This window comes from Gopherus flavomarginatus, chromosome 1, assembly GCF_025201925.1.
Source record: "Gopherus flavomarginatus isolate rGopFla2 chromosome 1, rGopFla2.mat.asm, whole genome shotgun sequence".
NCBI lineage: Eukaryota > Metazoa > Chordata > Testudines > Testudinidae > Gopherus > Gopherus flavomarginatus.
In genome coordinates, this window is record NC_066617.1 from 191,314,275 (window position 1) to 191,332,552 (window position 18,278).

The 18,278-nt window shown below is 38.3% G+C and overlaps 1 protein-coding gene across 2 annotated transcripts in view; it reads left to right on the top strand.

The window, feature by feature from the left end:
* CXADR (CXADR Ig-like cell adhesion molecule) overlaps positions 1–18,278 on the top strand; it is a 57,239-nt gene that overhangs the window by 22,892 nt on the left and 16,069 nt on the right. Inside the window, exons 2-7 of one of the 2 annotated variants that reach the window (XM_050960425.1) lie at positions 7,921–8,090; positions 8,794–8,998; positions 9,733–9,888; positions 10,335–10,457; positions 10,845–10,983; positions 11,393–11,579. In XM_050960425.1, the coding sequence (XP_050816382.1) occupies positions 7,921–8,090; positions 8,794–8,998; positions 9,733–9,888; positions 10,335–10,457; positions 10,845–10,983; positions 11,393–11,579 (980 nt within the window). Of the gene's footprint in view, positions 1–7,920; positions 8,091–8,793; positions 8,999–9,732; positions 9,889–10,334; positions 10,458–10,844; positions 10,984–11,392; positions 16,942–18,278 lie in introns of those variants that run through there. The other variant, XM_050960418.1, reaches the window with a different exon arrangement.

An 18,278-nucleotide genomic window follows, 5' to 3' on the forward strand; every position in this document is an offset into this window, starting at 1 on the left:
CCTACACAATTCTTTAAAAATGTATATATTTTCTGCTACTGTAGTATTCAGTTCAAAAAAATCTACCTTATTACCCACAATAGTTGCATACCCTGAAGTAAAAAGAACGAGGAGTACTTGTGGCACCTTAGAGACTAATAAATTTTTTTGAGCATAAGCTTTCGTGGGCCGAAACCCACTTCACTGGATGTATGCAGTGGAAAATACAGTAGGAATATGTATATACACACGCAGAGGACATGAAAAAAGCCCATCTTAACTGATTAGTCTTGTTATTGTTAGTAGGGCAACACCCATTTTTTCATGTCCTCTGCGTGTGTATATATATATTCCCACTGTATTTTTCACTGCATGCATCCGATGAAATGGGTTTTAGCCCACAAAAGCTTATGCTCAAAAAAATTTGTTAGTCTCTAAGGTGCCACAAGTACTCCTAATTCTTTTTGCTGATACAGACAAATCAGCTACCACTCTGAAACCTGATACCCTGAAGTGTAAGCAGCAATATTATCTCATCTCTTCCTTTCTTGCCCAAGCACTCCAAACCTACCAAATTTAAGAATTCTTGGATGTTTTCCAGGGAAATTAAATTAAATATAGCTATGTAAATTAAATGCAGCCATAGCTTTTTCTTTTCCACTTGTTTTATTTTCACATTCTTTCCCTCAGTTTACCTTTCTCCTTTTTCTTTTTCTTTTTTGTGGATTCGTCTTCCTTGCCCTCTCAAATTCTCACTAATATTAAGTTTGGATTTCTTTAGTACTAGCCAAAGCAGTCTTTTCCTATCTGTTTCTTCCCTACTGCATCTTTGCCAGTTGTTTTCACTAATTCCCTAGTTGCTGCTTGTTTGTTACTACTGCTCCTTTCTCCCTTGTGTGTATTCTTTTTACTTTCTCTGAGCCTTCTAGAATAAATTAGGTTGTCTCACTGGTAAGGTAGTTTTCAATAATAGATGTTCTAAAAATTTACTAGGCCTTATGCACCTAACTAATATACATTTCAAACCTTGTCTTTCAGCACTTGATATTCAGAGCTTCTAAAATAAAATGGAGATGATAGTGAATTGGTCCATTGGAATTGAGTTTCTCTTTTTAAAAGAAAACAAATAATTTGAATTAAAGGTTACCTACAGAAGGGGGAAAATAGCCTGTGTTCTTTATCCTGTTTCTTTAAAGTGCATAAAGAGAGCTGGGACAGATTTCTTTGAATTTTTTTATTAAGAGTATCAGGTCCTAATTTCCCTGGTTTTGGTGGAAGACTATGCAAACAGTGGGATCACAATGTCATAAGAGTAGCTGATTACCAGTGTAGGTGAGAGAAGGAACTTTTGTAATTCTGCTTAAATTTATTATTATAATTAATGCAAAGTCCTGTCAAACTCTTGAGAGGGGAAGAGATTCAATATCCAATCAGCTATGTATGATGTGTTTGCTTGCAGAGTTGCACCAGTTTAATTTAGGTGTGAATTTAAATAGATTTTGTTAAGCATTTGGTGTAAAAAGCTATGTAGATACTTATTTAGGTTTAAACTGCGTTTATTTCTGTTGAGTTTAAATTGATTCAGAACAGGTTTAACCTAAACAGAAATAACATCAATTTAATTAAATTGGTACAAGTTTGTGCTTAGAGAAGGCTTTAGTACAGGGATTGGCAACCTTTGGCACGCAGTTCACCAGGGTAAACCCCCTGGCAGCCTGGGCCAGTTTGTTTACCTGCCGCGTCTGCAGGTTCGGCCGATTGCAACTCCCACTGACCGCGGTTCTCCGCTCCAGGCCAATGGGGGCTGTGGGAAGTGGTGCGGGCCGAGGGATGTCCTGGCTGCCGCTTTCCACCACCTCATGTGGCCTGGAGTGGCGAACCGCAGCCAGTGGGAGCCGCGGTCGGATGAACCCGCGGGCACGGCAGGTAAACAAAATGGCCCGGACTGCCAGAGGCTTTCCCTGAACAAGTGGCGGCCTGACTTTGAGAAGCACTGCCCTATACTAAAGAGTTTACAGTGCCGTTGCACCGCGGTAAGCTCTCTAGTGTAGCTGCTTTAAGGCGACGGGCAGAGAACTCCTCTGTCATCTTAATTACCCGATAGCAACATAATTTAGGTCAACATAAGCTGTGTTGTAGCCATAGCCTAAGGGCAGGTCTACGCTATGGCAGGGATCGATGCTCTTAAATCAATCCACTGGCGGTCGATTTAGCGGGTCTAGTGAAGATCCGCCAAATTGACTGCAGATCACTCTCCAGTCGACCCTTGTACTCTACTCTGATGAGAAGAGTAAGGTAAGTGAACGGGAGATTTTCTCCCGTCAACCCTCCTTGGTGTAGACCCCATGGTAACTCGACCTAAGGTACATCGACTCCAGTTATGTTATTCGCAAGTAGCCTAAGAAATGAACCTCTGAAAGGGTGACCAGGAAATGAGTAATGTGAACAGGACATGAATTTTAATGACAGTCCCTTTGAAGTAGCCTTGCCTCTTCCTGCTCTGCCTTCCCTTTCATCATCAGCCTGTAATGTTTCTTGAAAAATTATGTTTGGTGTTATATTATTGGTTATTTTACTTTAAAATGAAAGTCAAAGACTCTAACTTCACTAACACTGTATTCACTAACTTAAAAACACAGTTTTAAAATCAAACACCTGAAAACTATTTTTGCTTTATTTACCTGTCAGCACAAGGTTCTGTTTCTCTGGTACAGTGGATGTCAACAGCATAGGCAGTACGAGAAATGTAGGTCTGGTACATGTTAGGTCTGGTCCACTTGCTGAGAACATGACTATATGGAAATCCCACTAGTGCTATGATTGCTTCAGCTGCACTGGTGGTAGCTTGCGTGGGACAAGTGTAGGGAAGAGTGTAGCAGATTGTAAAAATTTTACCACTGTCAACTAAATGTGCTTGGTGATCAAAAATGCTGGAAGTAGCAAGAGCCTTGCCTACTTTATAGCTCCTACTCAGGCTTTCACTGATCCAGCTGAATCAGTGGTTGCACCAATGGGAGATTTCTTAAAATTAGAGACCTAATTGTGTTAGAAGTGCTGAACCCTTAATTTTAGTCTTGGTGGTTTAAAAGCTTTTTGGTTTGTAAAAGAAGAATCTTCAGACATTTCAATTAATTTTCTGCTTTCTCCCTTTACCTGTGTTGTCTTACTAGTCATATGGAGAGGCTAGGCATATTGCATCAGGAGAACATCTTCACCTTCAGTTCCTAGGAAGTGGGCCATTAACTCACTATATCAGTTGAATTCACTTTAGCATGAAGTCTGTATTAGAGCAATAATTCTGCTGTAGTTAAGGTTAAGAACATCTTTCTGTTTAGAACCCAGTTCCTCTAAGTGCTCTAAAATCTATACCAATTACTTGGATTGCCTCATGGGAGTGTGAGGTTCAGTAAGGTGCTGTGCTCTTATGACCCCTACATTACTGATCTCTAGATTCTCTTTGCCCTCTTATATTACTCAAAGTTGATTGTGTCTGTTTCAAGAGCCAGGAACCTTCCTGGGGTTCAGACTCTGTACCCTGGCAAGATTGTTTAACGGTCTTCTTTCCTGCTTGTTTAGTTTAATGGCTTTATTTACTTTATATGCAAATGTGTTTCTATTGTCCTCCGCCTGTAATCAGGTCAGAAGAAATACACATTCATTTGTCTCGGGCAGGCTGGGTTCTTGCTCTGCCTCCCAAACACATTTTAAGAACATATTTCAAGCACACATCTATAACTTTTTGTATACAGTCTGTACATACATAGCACACTGATTTTCAGGATGAGCATATCAACAGTTTACATATGATATCTTACATGACACCTTTATGATGTATGTTGGGGCACTGTGTGTATCAGGCCTGATGGGATATGGTGGCCGTCTACCAACTGGCATTGAGGGACTCACGGACACCCCCGCCCCCAGTAGTAATATCTATAAAGTTAATCGTGGAAGGATTCTTGTATGTTCAACAAAGTGCACAAGGGCTTTTTTTCTTAAGTGCTATTCAAGCTGTAATTGAAATTATTCTTAAAAGATCTTTTGAATCTTGTATTGCTATGTAGAATAATTGTAGTTTTAACAAGTCCTTTACTGCTATGTGATCTCTGATGGATGGGTTTGTGCTTATTTTTTCTTGGCTGTATTTACTGGCTGAGACTGGAAAAAATGTGGTAACAAGCAGCCAGAAACTGGATGAGGCTGACACATAGGGTATGTCTACACTATGGGATTACTCCAATTTTACAGAAATCGATTTTTGGAAACCAATTGTATAAAGTCAGTGCATGTGGCCACAGTAACTGCATTAATTTGGCGGTGTGCATCCATAGTACCGAGGCTAGCGTTGACTTCCGGAGCGTTGCACTGTGGGTAGCTATCCCATAGTTCCCGCAGTCTCCCCTGCCCATTGGAATTCTGCGTTGAGATCCAAATGCCTGATGGGGCAAAAAACATTGTCGCGGGTGGTTCTGGGTACGTGTCGTCAGGCCCCCTTCCCCTCCCTCCCTCCCTCCCTCTGTGAAAGCAACGGCAGACAACTGTTTTGCATCTTTTTTTCCTGGGTTACCTGTGCAGATGCCATACCATGGCAAGCATGGAGCCCGCTCAGCTCAACGCAGCAACCATAAACATTGTAAACGCCTCGCGCATTATCGTGCACTTTATGCTGAACCAGAACCTGCAAAACCAGGCGAGGAGGAGGCAGCAGCGCGGTGATGAGAGTGATGAGGACATGGACACAGAATTCTCTCAAACCGCGGGCCCCGGCGCGTTGGAGATCATGCTGGTAATAGGACAGGTTCTAGCCGTTGAACGCCGATTTTGGGCCCAGGAAGCAAGCACAGACTGGTGGGACCGCATAATGTTGCAGGTGTGGGACAATTCCCAGTGACTGCAAAATTTTCGCATGCGTAAGGGCACTTTCATGGAACTTTGTGACTTGCTTTCCACTGCTCTGAAACACCAGAATACCATGATGAGAGCAGCCCTCACAGTTGAGAAGTGGCGATAGCCCTGTGAAAGCTTGCAACGCCAGGCAGCTACCGGTCAGTCGAGATGCAAATAGCCAAAGCAATCATTGAGCTGCTGCTACCAAAGGTAGTGACTCTGGGACATGTGCAGGCCATATTGGATGGCTTTGCTGCTATGGGGTTCCCTAACTGTGGTGGGGCAATAGATGGAACCCATATCCCTATTTTGGCATCGGAGAACCAGGGCAGCCAGTACATAAACCGCAAGGGGTACTTTTCAATGCTGCTGCAAGCACTGGTGGATCACAAGGGACGTTTCACCAACATCAACGTGGGATGGCCGGAAAGGGTTCATGATGCTCGTGTCTTCAGGAAAACTAATCTGTTTAAACGGCTGCAGCAAGGCATTTGCTTCCCGGACCAGAAAATAACCATTGGGGATGTTGAAAGGCCTATAGTTATCCTTGGGGACCCAGCCTAGCCCTTAATGCCATGGCTCATGAAGCCATACCCAGGCAGCAGGGACAGTAGTCAGGAGCTGTTCAACTATAGGCTGAGCAATGGTGTTAGAATGTGCATTTGGACGTTTAAAAGCTCGCTGGCACTCTTTACTGACTTGCTCAGACCTCAGCCAAACCAATTTTCCCATTGTTATTGCTGCTTGCTGTTTGCGCCACAATCTCTGTGAGAGTAAGGGGGAGACATTTATGACGCGGTGGGAGGTTGAGGCAAATTGCCTGGCCACTGATTATGCGCAGCCAGACACCAGGGCAGTTAGAAGAGCATCAGGAAGCAGTGTGCATCAGAGAAGCTTTGAAAACCAGTTTCAAGACTGGCCAGGCTATGATGTGAGAGTTCTGTTTTTCTCCTTGATGAAAACCTGCCCTCTTGATTGACTCATCCCTGTAAACCACTCACCCTCCCCTCTTCAGTCACAGCTTGCTTTTCAAAGGAAATAAAGTCACTATCGTTTAAAATCCATGTACTCTTTATTGATTTTAAAAATAGGGAGAGAACTGACAAGGTAGCCCGGATGGGGTGTGGGAGGAGGACAAGAGGGAAGGAAGGAAAAGGCCACTTCAAAACTTGTTGCATGACAGCCTTTTACTTGGGCTGTCCACTGGGGTAGAGTGGCAGGGTGCACGGAGCCTCTCCCTTCCCCCCCCACGTTCTTGGGCATCTGGGTGAGGAGACTATGGAACATGAGAATGGGGGAGGGTGGTTATACAGGGGCTGAAGCGGCACTCTGTGATCCTGCTTCCGTTCCTGAAGGTCCACCAGATGCCGGGGTATGTCTGTTTGATCCTGCAGTAGCTGCAGTGTTGCATCCTGCCTCCTCTGATCTTCCTGCCGCTACTTCTCATCTCGAGCGTCCCTCCTGGCCTCGCATTCGTCCCTCCTGGCCTCACGTTTGTTGGACACTTTCCTGTACTGTGATACTGTGTCCTTCCACTCAATCAAATAATTTCTTTCACTGCGGGTCGATTGCATGATTTCAGAGAAAATTTCATTTTGCATGCGTTTTTTTTGCCACCTTATCTGAGAGAGCCTTCGGGATGGAGGAGGGAGGCTTGAAAAATTTGCAGCTATGGGAGGGGAAAAAAGGGAGAGAAGTATTTAAGAAGATACATTTTACAGAACAATGTGTGTACTCTTCCGTGGTGAACAACATTATTCATATTACATAGCATATGTGATTTTGGTACAAGGTCGCATTTTGCATCTTAATATTGTACAGAATTTTAGTTTTAGTTACTACTTCAGATAATAAATTACCATTTTTAAGCACTTAACCTACTAGTCTATCACAAATGTTGACTTTCAGCAAGATGTTCGCATCCAGCAAGAGATTCAAAACATCAAATACTTTTCTAGTTCATCTCACAGTTAACACAGTGAAATGTTCCTTTTGGAACATTTCCTGATTGCTAAACAAATACTGTGTGATTTTGCTCTAAAAAACATGACAGATTAACACATGTTGTAGATATAAGATAGCTTCCGGCTGCTTACATAAATCTTCTTTTTTTATGACAATCCTGTTTGGTCATTGTATAGTTTCTTGCTTCTTTCGAAGCATTGGATTGAGCAGAAACTGTCACTTGGAAACACATTCTTCTTTGAGCATACCATGCAAATGAGGATTATGCTGATTTTTCCAGGAGGAGATCAGGCAGAAAAGGCTGACACAAAAATTAAATCTGAAAACGCAGTAGGATTTTTGGAAAAGATTAACCCACCCATTCCTTTAAAGCAAAATGATCCTTATGTTTCAAGAACAAGTAATTTAACGTCAAGATTTCACAACTGTCCTGTCAGACTTAACTGACCTTAGCAGTATGCTATATGCCCTTATCTTACCAGAGAGGTAGCATTAGGATTGTGGTATGCATTTAGTGTTGTGAAAAGTCACTGTTAACTAAAACCCTTTGATATGTATGCTTTTTATAGGACTTACGTTGCGTAAAACTAGGGTGTGTTTGTGTAGGATATGGAAATTGAGGAAGAGTGTAGCTTTTCCTTATGCAAGTGACTATTTATAGGACTCCCAGGTTGAACTGATTAACATTATATCCAGTTTGTTTCATTGTTCAATAACAGAGTATGGCACAGGGTTTGTTGGGTAAGCGCTGCTAAAAATGTCTGACTAGACAATTTCAGTTCTGTACACTTAACCGTGTATTATGGCCAAGATTTTCCAAAGTGAGTGCCTGATGTTAGGCATCTGTATAAGCAGGCTGACTTTCAAAGATGCTGAGCTCCAAGCAGTTCCTATTGCAGTGAAGGGAGCTATTGGGTGCTCAGCACTTTGGATAATTGGGCAAGTTATTTATCCACTTTTGAAAATCTTGCCCTATGTCTAATGGAAAGTTTATCATAAAAACTGAATGTTTATCCATAGATTTGAATTATTGTTTGTTGAATTAGTAGAGGTTTAACACTTGTTATACTGCCACTTTTTTTTTTCTAGGTCTAACAAAAGGCCTAAAGATAACTTCAACTAACCAGCCTATGGTTGAAAAAGCACAAGGAGAGAAAGTTACATTGCCATGTACATTCACTGTCTCACAAGAAGATCAAGGCCCACTAGATGTTGAATGGGTCTTAATACCAACAGATAATCAAAAGAAGGAACAAACAGTGAGTACAGACAGCTTTTTAGAGACCTTTTAATTCCTAGTTGTTGTAAGAGCTCTGAATGTTGAAGCTTTCTGCCCATAAAGAACCTCTTGCTCTCTGAATTTTGTTCTTTCAAGTCAGGGAACTTGTGATCTTGCATGTCTGTGAAGCACCATGCACAGAAATTGTAAACAATGAATGCCAGTTATATAAACATCATTAAGATCTAGAAGGACGATTGATTGCTCACTATAAGTTAGTGAATGGTAAAGAGAAAATAACTCCAGGATAATTTTATTTTAATTTTTTTTCATTTCATAGAATCATAGATTATTGTTACTGATAAAGACAATGCTGTGTTGAACCAAACAAGTCTGCTTTTACTAAGAAAATATTAAAAAAAAATTCTTAGATCTTAAAATATTAGTCCCTTTCCCATTCCATTCTTTAGAAGCAATACCAGTAAATTTAGATAAACCCCTTCATGCAGAGGTTTACAGTATAAGTATTAGCACACGGCAATTTTAAACAGCTATTAATAGAGTTTATTCATTTTTCATCAGATAAATTGCGTTGGATGGGGTTTTTTAATTGTTCTGATTAGAATTATTTTTACACATGAAAAAATGTCTTCCAAAGAAATAGAACGGTGGTTCATTTGAAATATTCAAAGTGCTATGCAGATTTGTTTGAAGAAAATACCTGTTTTTTCTTTTCCTTTTAGATTATCATGTACTCTGTAGACAGGATTTATAATGATTACTATGAAGCTATGAATGGACGAGTACAGTTCACTAATCCTGATCCCAGATCTGGTGATGGCTCCATAGATATCCTGAATCTAAAGTCAGCAGACACAGGCACATACCAGTGCAGAGTGAAGAAAGCTCCTGGAGTTGAAAGCCAAAAAATACAGTTGACTGTGCTTGGTAAGATAATTTGTACAGATGCTATATGCTATATATGTTTTTGAGGGCAAATCGTTACATGCCATATTACATTTGACACTTAAAATAAGAGAGATGCTTGTGTAAAATAAATTCATAATCTAATACTAAATTGTAAGTGGATAAATTGGGCTGTCAAACGATTGTTTTTAAATCTCGAGATTAAAAAAAATAACCGCAGGTTTAATTGCACTGTTAAACAATACTAGAATACCATTTATTTATGTTTTTGTGGGTTTTCTATATTTTCAAATTGAGGGTCAAGGGTGGGGGTTCTGGGCTTCAGCCTTGCTCGGGGTTCCATCCCCTCTTGGTGCATGGGGCTCTAGCCCCCCTCTGCTGCTGGTGCCTTCCACCCTCACACATGTAAATGATAAACGTGTTTAAAAAAAATTAATACCATGAAGTTTGATGTCAGTTAGTAGCAGGTGTTACTGTGATTAATTGACAGCCCTATTATTTAGTGCTCAAAAATTAGAGGATTGATACCCCTCCTCCCCCAGTGGAATGGAGGAGGAGGAGGACAAAAATGTAGAAATAATTAACATTTCTTGAAAATGGCTCAAAAATTGGTTTGCCCTTTGTATGAAACATAAGAGTTAAAATGTAGGCTGATTTCAAGTTTTGTACAGTGAAAAATGATTTATTTGCTAAGTCTTAATTAATGGACACCATAACTGACTTTTAATTAATTTAAATAATACTTTATGTATTAGTGAAGCCAGCAAGGACTAAATGCTACGTTGAAGGATCACAGGAAACTGGAAGAGATCTCACCCTGAAATGTGTGTCACAAGAAGGTTCCCCACTCTTGTCCTACAACTGGAGGAAATTAACTGGCACAGAGGAACTTCCGGCGACATCGTTATTAAGTAATGTTTATCCTTTGCTATTGTAATATATTTAAGATGGATAATAGGCTTTGTGGTCTTGTTTTTATTTCACCTTGAAAAGCTAAGTTTTTTTAATGCATAGGCTTACTGTCTTAAGATCTGTTACCTCACAGATTACCTGTGTTAGACACATCCCTTACACTCTTGGCAAGGAAGTATTCTCAGCAGACTAGTGGTATGGAGTACCAAGACCGAATACTGAAATTAAATGCTATGGAATAAGCTTCCAGTTATTCATAAAAGAATGATAGTATTATATTGACAGCTCTTTGCAGCTTGACAAATATCTCATTTTTTTCAAACTGATGTCAAAATAACTAAGACACTGACTTTTTAAATAAAATTTGTTGTAATGGATTAACACCTTTTGAAATATTGAATAATCATGAATGGAACATTTTAATTAGTTTCTTCAATATTTTTAGATAAAGATACAGGTGAACTGTCTATGAAAAATGTCTCTGAGGACTACTCTGGTACATACAGTTGTGTGGCTGCAAACAGAGTTGGCACTGATGACTGTTTCGTTGTGCTAAATGTCACTCCCCGTAAGTACTTGCTGTATAGTAGTTTCTGCAAAATAAGAAATGTTGATGAATGAGTTAAAAAAATAAACTCATTTGATCCTTTTGTAATCTATAAAAGAAATTATGGTGTAGAACAGGTAGCTGACACCATTTGTAATTTTGTCATATTTTTGAGTATTGAGCATTCTTTCAGCTCCAATAAACAAGTCAGTCTTTTGACCTGTCTTTTCATGTTTGTGTGATACACTTTTTTTTTAATTTAAACATAAATATGCATGTATCAGTTCAGTAATATTTCTCAGTATAGGGAATATTTGTTTTTATTTTAAGGTGTAAACGGAGAATTCTCTAGTTATGCAAATTCAGTTAAAGGCCAGTATTGTAGTAATTTGTGTTAATCTATTCTAGCTATAAATACAGCTGGCACAATTGCTGGAGCAGTTATTGGAACTCTTCTGGGTCTCTTTTTATTGGCCTTTCTCGTCTTCTGTTGCTGTAAGAAACGTAAGGAGAAAAAATATGAAAAAGAAGTGCATCATGATATTAGGTAATGGCCCATTGTCTTTACCCTTTGAACTGTAATACCTGAAACTAGAAAATAACTTCCTCTTAATGTTTTCATATGGGTAATATATTCATTATGGCTGATTAGAATTCTGCATTGACCTAAGCCAGTACATTAAGCCAGTGTGACAGCTAAGCCTAAAACCTTATACTTTTAATGTCATATACATTAATATGCTTGTATCCTATTTTCTGATGTTTCAATATTTTGTTCCATTAAAAAGGATTCTGAAAGTGGCAAATATTTGAAACATTTTTTTAAAGTAATAAACAGTATTACTATTTCTACACTTTTATTTTTGTAATAGAAAAAAACAGTAGAAATTTTATAAATCTCTCAAAACACTAATACATTCTTGATTTAAATCATTTTTATTTTTAACTATTTTCAGAGAGGATGTTCCTCCTCCAAAGAGTCGTACTTCAACAGCCCGCAGCTATATAGGCAGTAATCGTTCCTCTCTGGGTTCAATGTCTCCCTCCAATATGGAAGGATATGCCAAGACTCCATATAATCAAGTACCAAGTGAAGACTTTGAACGTTCTCCTGGTCAAAACCCAAACTTTCCACCATCAAAGGTAGCTGCACCTAATCTAAGTAGAATGGGAGCTGTCCCTGTGATGATTCCAGCACAAAGCAAGGACGGGTCCATAGTATAGAATGGTGTTAATTTATGCTTTTTTTTTTTTAATTCTATACAAATTAAAAAAAACAAAACACAACCTTGTTCCAACCTACATTTAAAAAGTGCACAAAATTGTCGTTAAAGAAAATGAACAGTTTGTTTGAACAGCCATCACTTTTGCTTATTAATTTTGAACTGTTGTTAAAATATATTAATTAATTGCTTCAGCAAAAGCATTTAAGTTCTGAATGAAACATGAAACAATGGAGGTATCTGAATTTTAGATGAAAAAACACCATGTCAGCTAGATGTGGAATTCTGAATATGAAACACAACGTTGTATGTTTTTGACAGTGAAAAGACATTGCAACTGTACTCCATTAAATTAGATTTCCAGAGACTTCACCCTCAAAATTTTGAATGACTTAAATATTTTGTCTCCTTTAGCCATTCTGTGATAATGACCACAGTGGCTGAAGTACTTGAATGATCTGAATATTTTACTGAAAGTCTGTGGAAATCTTTAACTTTTGTAATGTGCTTTTGAGGTATCTTCTGAATTGCTGAGAACTTGTATATCATGGGCTACCAGTTGCAGTTAATTGAACCCAGTCAGCTAATAAACTTTATTTTGAGATTAAATGCAACAAGTGGAAATGCTACAGGAGACCATGCAAGCTTTATGAGACCCCAATTTTAAGAGAAGAGCATTTTATTATAGTCATGCCAAGCAATCCAAAACTGTTCACTGACATTAAAGGGACATCATCAAGTTGTTACTAATGGAACCTAGTCTTCCAAAACTTCAGATCAACTGTTGTTTTCCCATGAAAAATGGATGTGTGTTTGTGGACAAATAGTTCAGTTATGCGAGATAGGTATTTATCTGTCAAGATTTTCAGAACCTTGCTTTAATTTTCTAAATCTCACTGTAGGTTTCTAAATCCATATTTTGATTCCAAAGAGGTAAGCACGCAGAAGCTCTATCTGCATTTAATGGGAAATAAGTGCTTGTGAGTTGGTAAAATCTGCTCACTTATTCTGGAAACTTATTTTTGAACCTGGTGTGTATAGACACAGTACAATATTAGTCTGCTATTTTAGGGCATTGTGTAAACAGTTTTTATACAAAGAATTTGTAAAGGGGTAAAAGAACTTGGTCCTCGATGTCACCATTAAAAACAAACTAACCTCTAAATATTGGTACCAAACACTTAATTCCATTTACTTTCTCATAACAAAAATAGAATTTCAAATAGTTTCTCTTCTTCATGCAGTGTGGTTATCCAAAATTGTAGATATGGAACTAAAATTTATTGTTGAATTAAAAAAAAAGAAAAAAAAAACTTTCACAGTTTACAAATTTAAAAAAAAAAAGCTTTCCAGTGTGGTTTCTGTACTAGTTTCAGACTTATTAAAGTACTGTTGATATCTTGTGATGATAGCTATTACATTGTTGTGGATAGTGTATTTGAATTTTGCATCAGTTTGAGTCTTTGTAAATTTAAAATGTCAATAGTGGATATTAAACTGCCAAATATTCTTCAAACTGAAAATGAAGATAGAGTGCAACACTGATCTTATTTAAGCTAAATGTCTGAACTGCCTGTGTGAAAGATACTAGGTATATCTGTATTACAATGATGTGAGACAAAAGTTTTTCTCAAATGTTTAGGGAAGCTTTAGGCTATAGTGTCTGTTTTTTCTATAGCTGACTCGGGGCTTGGCTACACTTGAGAGTTACAGCACTGGTGGTGGCTTTATAGCACTGTAACTTACTCCCTGTCCACACTGGCAAGGCACATACAGCGCTGTATCTCCCTGGCTACAGCGCTGGTTGTACTCCACATGGACAAGAGGAATAAAGAGAACAGCACTGGTGCTGCAGCACTGGAGTGCCAGTGTAAACAGTGATTAATCTTACTACGCTGTAACTGACCTCCCAAATTTTCCAATAATGCTTTTAACTAAAGAACTCTCTTTGTTTTGTTGTGATGCCTCTCTTTGTTTTGTTGTGAACTCGGCTCCCAGAGCTGGTTTATCTAAAAAACAAACACAGCAATTGTTTGCTCCAGCAGAGGCAGGCAGGGAATGTCCACAGCTAGTGTTTGCTTGAGGTGAGAAACAGCACCGCGGGGTGGGGGAGGGAGTCCATGGGAGCAGCTACTTATCTGGTCTGAAGGCTATTTGCATTGAAGAGTGAATGAGAAGAGGGGTGGGGATGTTGGCTCCAAAAATCCACTCTCTCTCTCTTTCTCCCCCACGCTCCCTGTCACACTCCACCCCACTCCCCTCTTTTGAAAAGTACGTTGCAGCCACTTGAACGCTGGGATAGCTGCCCATAATGCACCACTCCCAACACCGCTGCAAATGTGGCCACACTGCAGCACTTTCCCTGCACAGCTGTACGAAGACAGCTTTAACTTCCAGCGCTGTACAGCTGCAAGTGTAGCCAAACCCTCAGTCTGTGAAATTATTCAGGTTGCTCTTAGATGTTTGTCCTAGTTGTAGGTAGGTACACAATTTTTGATCTGGATTATTATGTAGAGTATATAAACCCTTTTCATTCTGAATTTAGAGAATGAAGTAGATATTAAGTATTTTAGATATGTATAAAACTTTCCACATTTTGGGACATCTTTTTTTAGATTGTAATCAGATACTGTTAGAACTAAGATACTTTTATCTTTCCTCTGTGCCTTTCCAATAAACTGTTATGCCTGATTGTAACTTAAGTTTTTTAAAGAAATTTCTGGTGCCTAAATTACTTTTTTTTTGAAAGGTGCTTCTTAAACATGAAGGTATAGACTTTACAAAACTGTGACCTGATTTCGTCTTACATACTTTTTATATTTGTACCTCTTCCTGCCAATATTTTGGATGTGGCTTAAGTAACTCTGCATAATGTTCTGTATTTCAAAACGCTTTGGTTTTGCTTGAACTTCTCTTTACAAACTAGTGAATGTTATGTTCCTGAAAACATTCACTTTCACTGTAGTACCAGATTAGATGATTAGACCCCTCACATGTTATACGTAATACTTTGTAGTTATTTTCCAGACACATGAATACAATATTCTTTTTTTAAAAAAATCTTAATTTTAAGAAATTTTTGAAAGTGTACGGCAGCAGTTCTCAAACTGTGGGTGGGTCCCTCAACGTGGGTCGCAATCCTAATGGGGTTCCCAGGGCTGTCTTAGACTTGGGGGCCATAGCTGAAGCCTGTGCCCAACCACCCAGGCCAAAGTCGAAGCCAGAGGGCTTCAACTCTGGGCAGCGAGGCTCAGGTTACAGGCCTTCTGCCTGGGGCTGAAGCTTGCCCTCTCCTCTCCCTGGCCAGCGCAGTGGGGCCCCGGGGCTTGGGCAGACTCAGGCTGTGGGTTCTCCCCTCTTTCCCCCCCACCCCGCCTGGGGTTGTGTAGTCATTTTTGTTGTCAGAAGGGTGTCGAAGTGGAATGAGGTTTGAGAACCCCTGAAGTAGGGAACAAAGACAATCCCTTCCTATATCCAGTTATAAACACTGGAGAGAGATTGTCACAGTTGATTGATATATTAGTACACCAAAATTTTGCCTACCCCTAAAGTAAGGTGTTTATTTTAAAAATGCTGTTATGTCAATCTTGAAAACTGATCTGCTGCGCAAAACAAGTAAAGCACAGATTAAAAGCCAGCAGTAGGACTGGGCAACTAGCTAACAGTCTAAAGTGCTTCATTAATCCATCTGTGGACATGTTTGTGAGATGGGCACTCGTTGCGTTGTCCAATATTCCATACTCCGGTCAGGTAAACAGGCATGATACTGAAGAACATAAATATATTACACCAAAGCAGGTGTAGCTGCATTTGTGCTTATTTAATGCCCTGTCAGCTCACAAGAAAGGAGTAGATGAGAGGGAAAGGACAGCATGATGTGGCCTCAAAACATAGCTTTTAGACCTTGCAGCCTTGACAATGTCTGTTTATGAAATTCCATGGAAGACAAAGTAACAGGAACTGACACTGTCCTCTGAAATACATAGGGCTACCTACTTGGGATAGACTTTTTGTCTCAAGTACCTAACATCCAGGCCTATTGAATGGACAAAGTATTATTATGAAGGCCACCTTATTACTACTATAAATCTGATTAATATCACAAAATAAATATTGTTTTTTTCTTTAAATTCAGACTCTAATTTACTTAAAACAGATACTAGATTAACAATGTATTGTCTATTTAGAAATGGAATGGATGGGACCAAAAAACTTGTCCCAGTACTTCCCCTGCCCTTCAATTAGAGTGTTAATTGTTACAGATCAGACTTCTAAAGAAAACTCTTACAGGAAGCAAGCACAGCTAGTTCACTGATTAAAACACACCATCCTCAGTGCCTCATTCATGAAGTCTTATAGTTGAAGATAAACTCTTTTGTAAATATTAAATCTAAATGAACTGAAGAAGTGATAAGTAGTTAATTGGATGACTGAAAATGTAGTTTTCCATTGTCAGTGGGGCATACTCTGATTTTAGTTTGGGATGAATAAAGTGTGACAGCTTTATGTAATTTGAACAAACACTACATTAGACCAGATATCATAAACTTACTTTCTGAAACAGATATTTAAAGATTTTTTTGTGAGGTGTTATTTTACACTGAAATTTCATGAGTAAATTTTTTAAGCATTTACTGCATTAAAAATGCCTTTTTCCAATTCAGCAAAATAAATATTCATCATATTTTTGTAAATGCCATTAACTGTGGTATTTTGTCTATTCAGAAACGTACAAAAGTACACATTTAATCTAATGTTGTGTAGTATATTGTTACATTCAGATTAGATGTCCTCATACCTCTTGTTTAGTAACAATACAGCTAAGTGTTAAAGATGTGTTTAAAATATCTGTCTGTAAATCAGGGCTTTTCTGCAATAGAGGAAGCCAACAGTAATAGACAGTAGTTTTCATGGCAGACTTTTGTTCTTTGTACTCTTGCCACGTAGGAGGAAAGTCCACATTAGGTTCATCATATCACTTAAACCCTACTGAAACACTGCATTAAGTGTTTATAGGACCTTTGGGCTTCTCCATGATGTGGCACATTTCAACTTAATTATACTAAAGCAATACTGCCTAACGGAGTAAAGGTCTGCAACTGGAAAAAGGTATACAGTACTTCACGTGCACAAAGCATAGTATTTGATATTGGTATGAATTTCAGCATGAGGTTTTATATTTAATTTCTAAGAATTTAAAGTAGAATCATGGACATTTGTAGGAGTCCATTTGTTAAAAAAAATGCTGGAGTTTCATGACAGACTTGTGTACTTTTTGAAATAAATCTGTTAGAGAAAACAGTAGTCTGTCTTTATTCTAAAACAGAACTTGTTTGTGTCTTTTAGTTTTCTCTTCCTCTTGTACTTTCTTAAGTGTACTAATAAATGTGACTGTCCCTACCATGCTGGTGCTCATCTTGTTCTTACTTATTCCTCCTTTTGTTACCGCTTTCAAATTGAATGACAAATAGCAGTTTAAACTGGATATTTTAAACTTTTCTGTGGATATAGGCATGCACCTTCAGATTCTGTAACTTGATTACTCATTACAATATAGATTATAGCTTAGATTGATATTTAAGTTGGGTTGATTATCCACTTTCCATTGCAGGAATAAAATATTTGAATATAAACTTGTTCCCCCAGGAACTTAAGCATTATTACTGTATATGTCCAAGTGAGTGCTATTCCCTGTCATTTTCCCTTTCTTAACCAGTCAAACACGTTCTGTTACAATAAGATTTGCTACAGGTCGAAGTAACCCCCTCAAGTTGCTTATTTTAAGTGTTGTTTAAAATATTTTATTAATATTTTTATATGATAAACTTGGCCTGAAGCCTGTAAACATGGCAAATTCTTAGTGCATGTGTACAGTATTTCTAGTGGTATTCAATTCCTCAAATTTTGAATTTAAAATTTTATTGATTTCTATACATTTATCTAAGTTAAATTTGTGTAATTAAAAATTGTTCTATGCATATGAGCACTGGATATGTATTTATAATAGGCATGAATACCACTAAGGGCTTAAGGAAGTAACATACATACATACATAACTGATTTTTTTTTACAATTTGAAAAATACTCTGAAAAAGATACATAAGTTAATGCATGTTTAATTAAATCTGTACAGTGCCAAGCACATTTTGAACTTTGCTTCCATATATATAATTAATGGTGGATCAATGGAGCTAAGAATTGAGCACACTAATGAAAAACCCGTAATGACAATACCTGTTTTTCCCCTATATAGCTGTCCTTTGCTGTCCTTTCAGTACAGAAGAGTTTTGTTTTAATATAGCCTGGAAATTAAAATAAGGAATAAACTTAAGGCAGAATGCAAGGAAACAGAGATCAGCATTCTAAATCTAACAAGTTTCAATTGAAGAAAAACTGATCTGATTTTAAAATGTTCATAAACAGGCTAGACATATATCCCTTACCAAGTGTCATGAGCCATCTCCTAAGTGACTCGGTTTCTTCAGTTGGGAATGAGGAATACCTCTGAAAAAAGTAATACCTGAAAGGAGGAGCAATCAGAAAAAAGGTCCAGTGAGATTAACAATTCTAGAATACATATCCTGCAATAGAAATGAAAGATTGCTGACACTCATTTAAC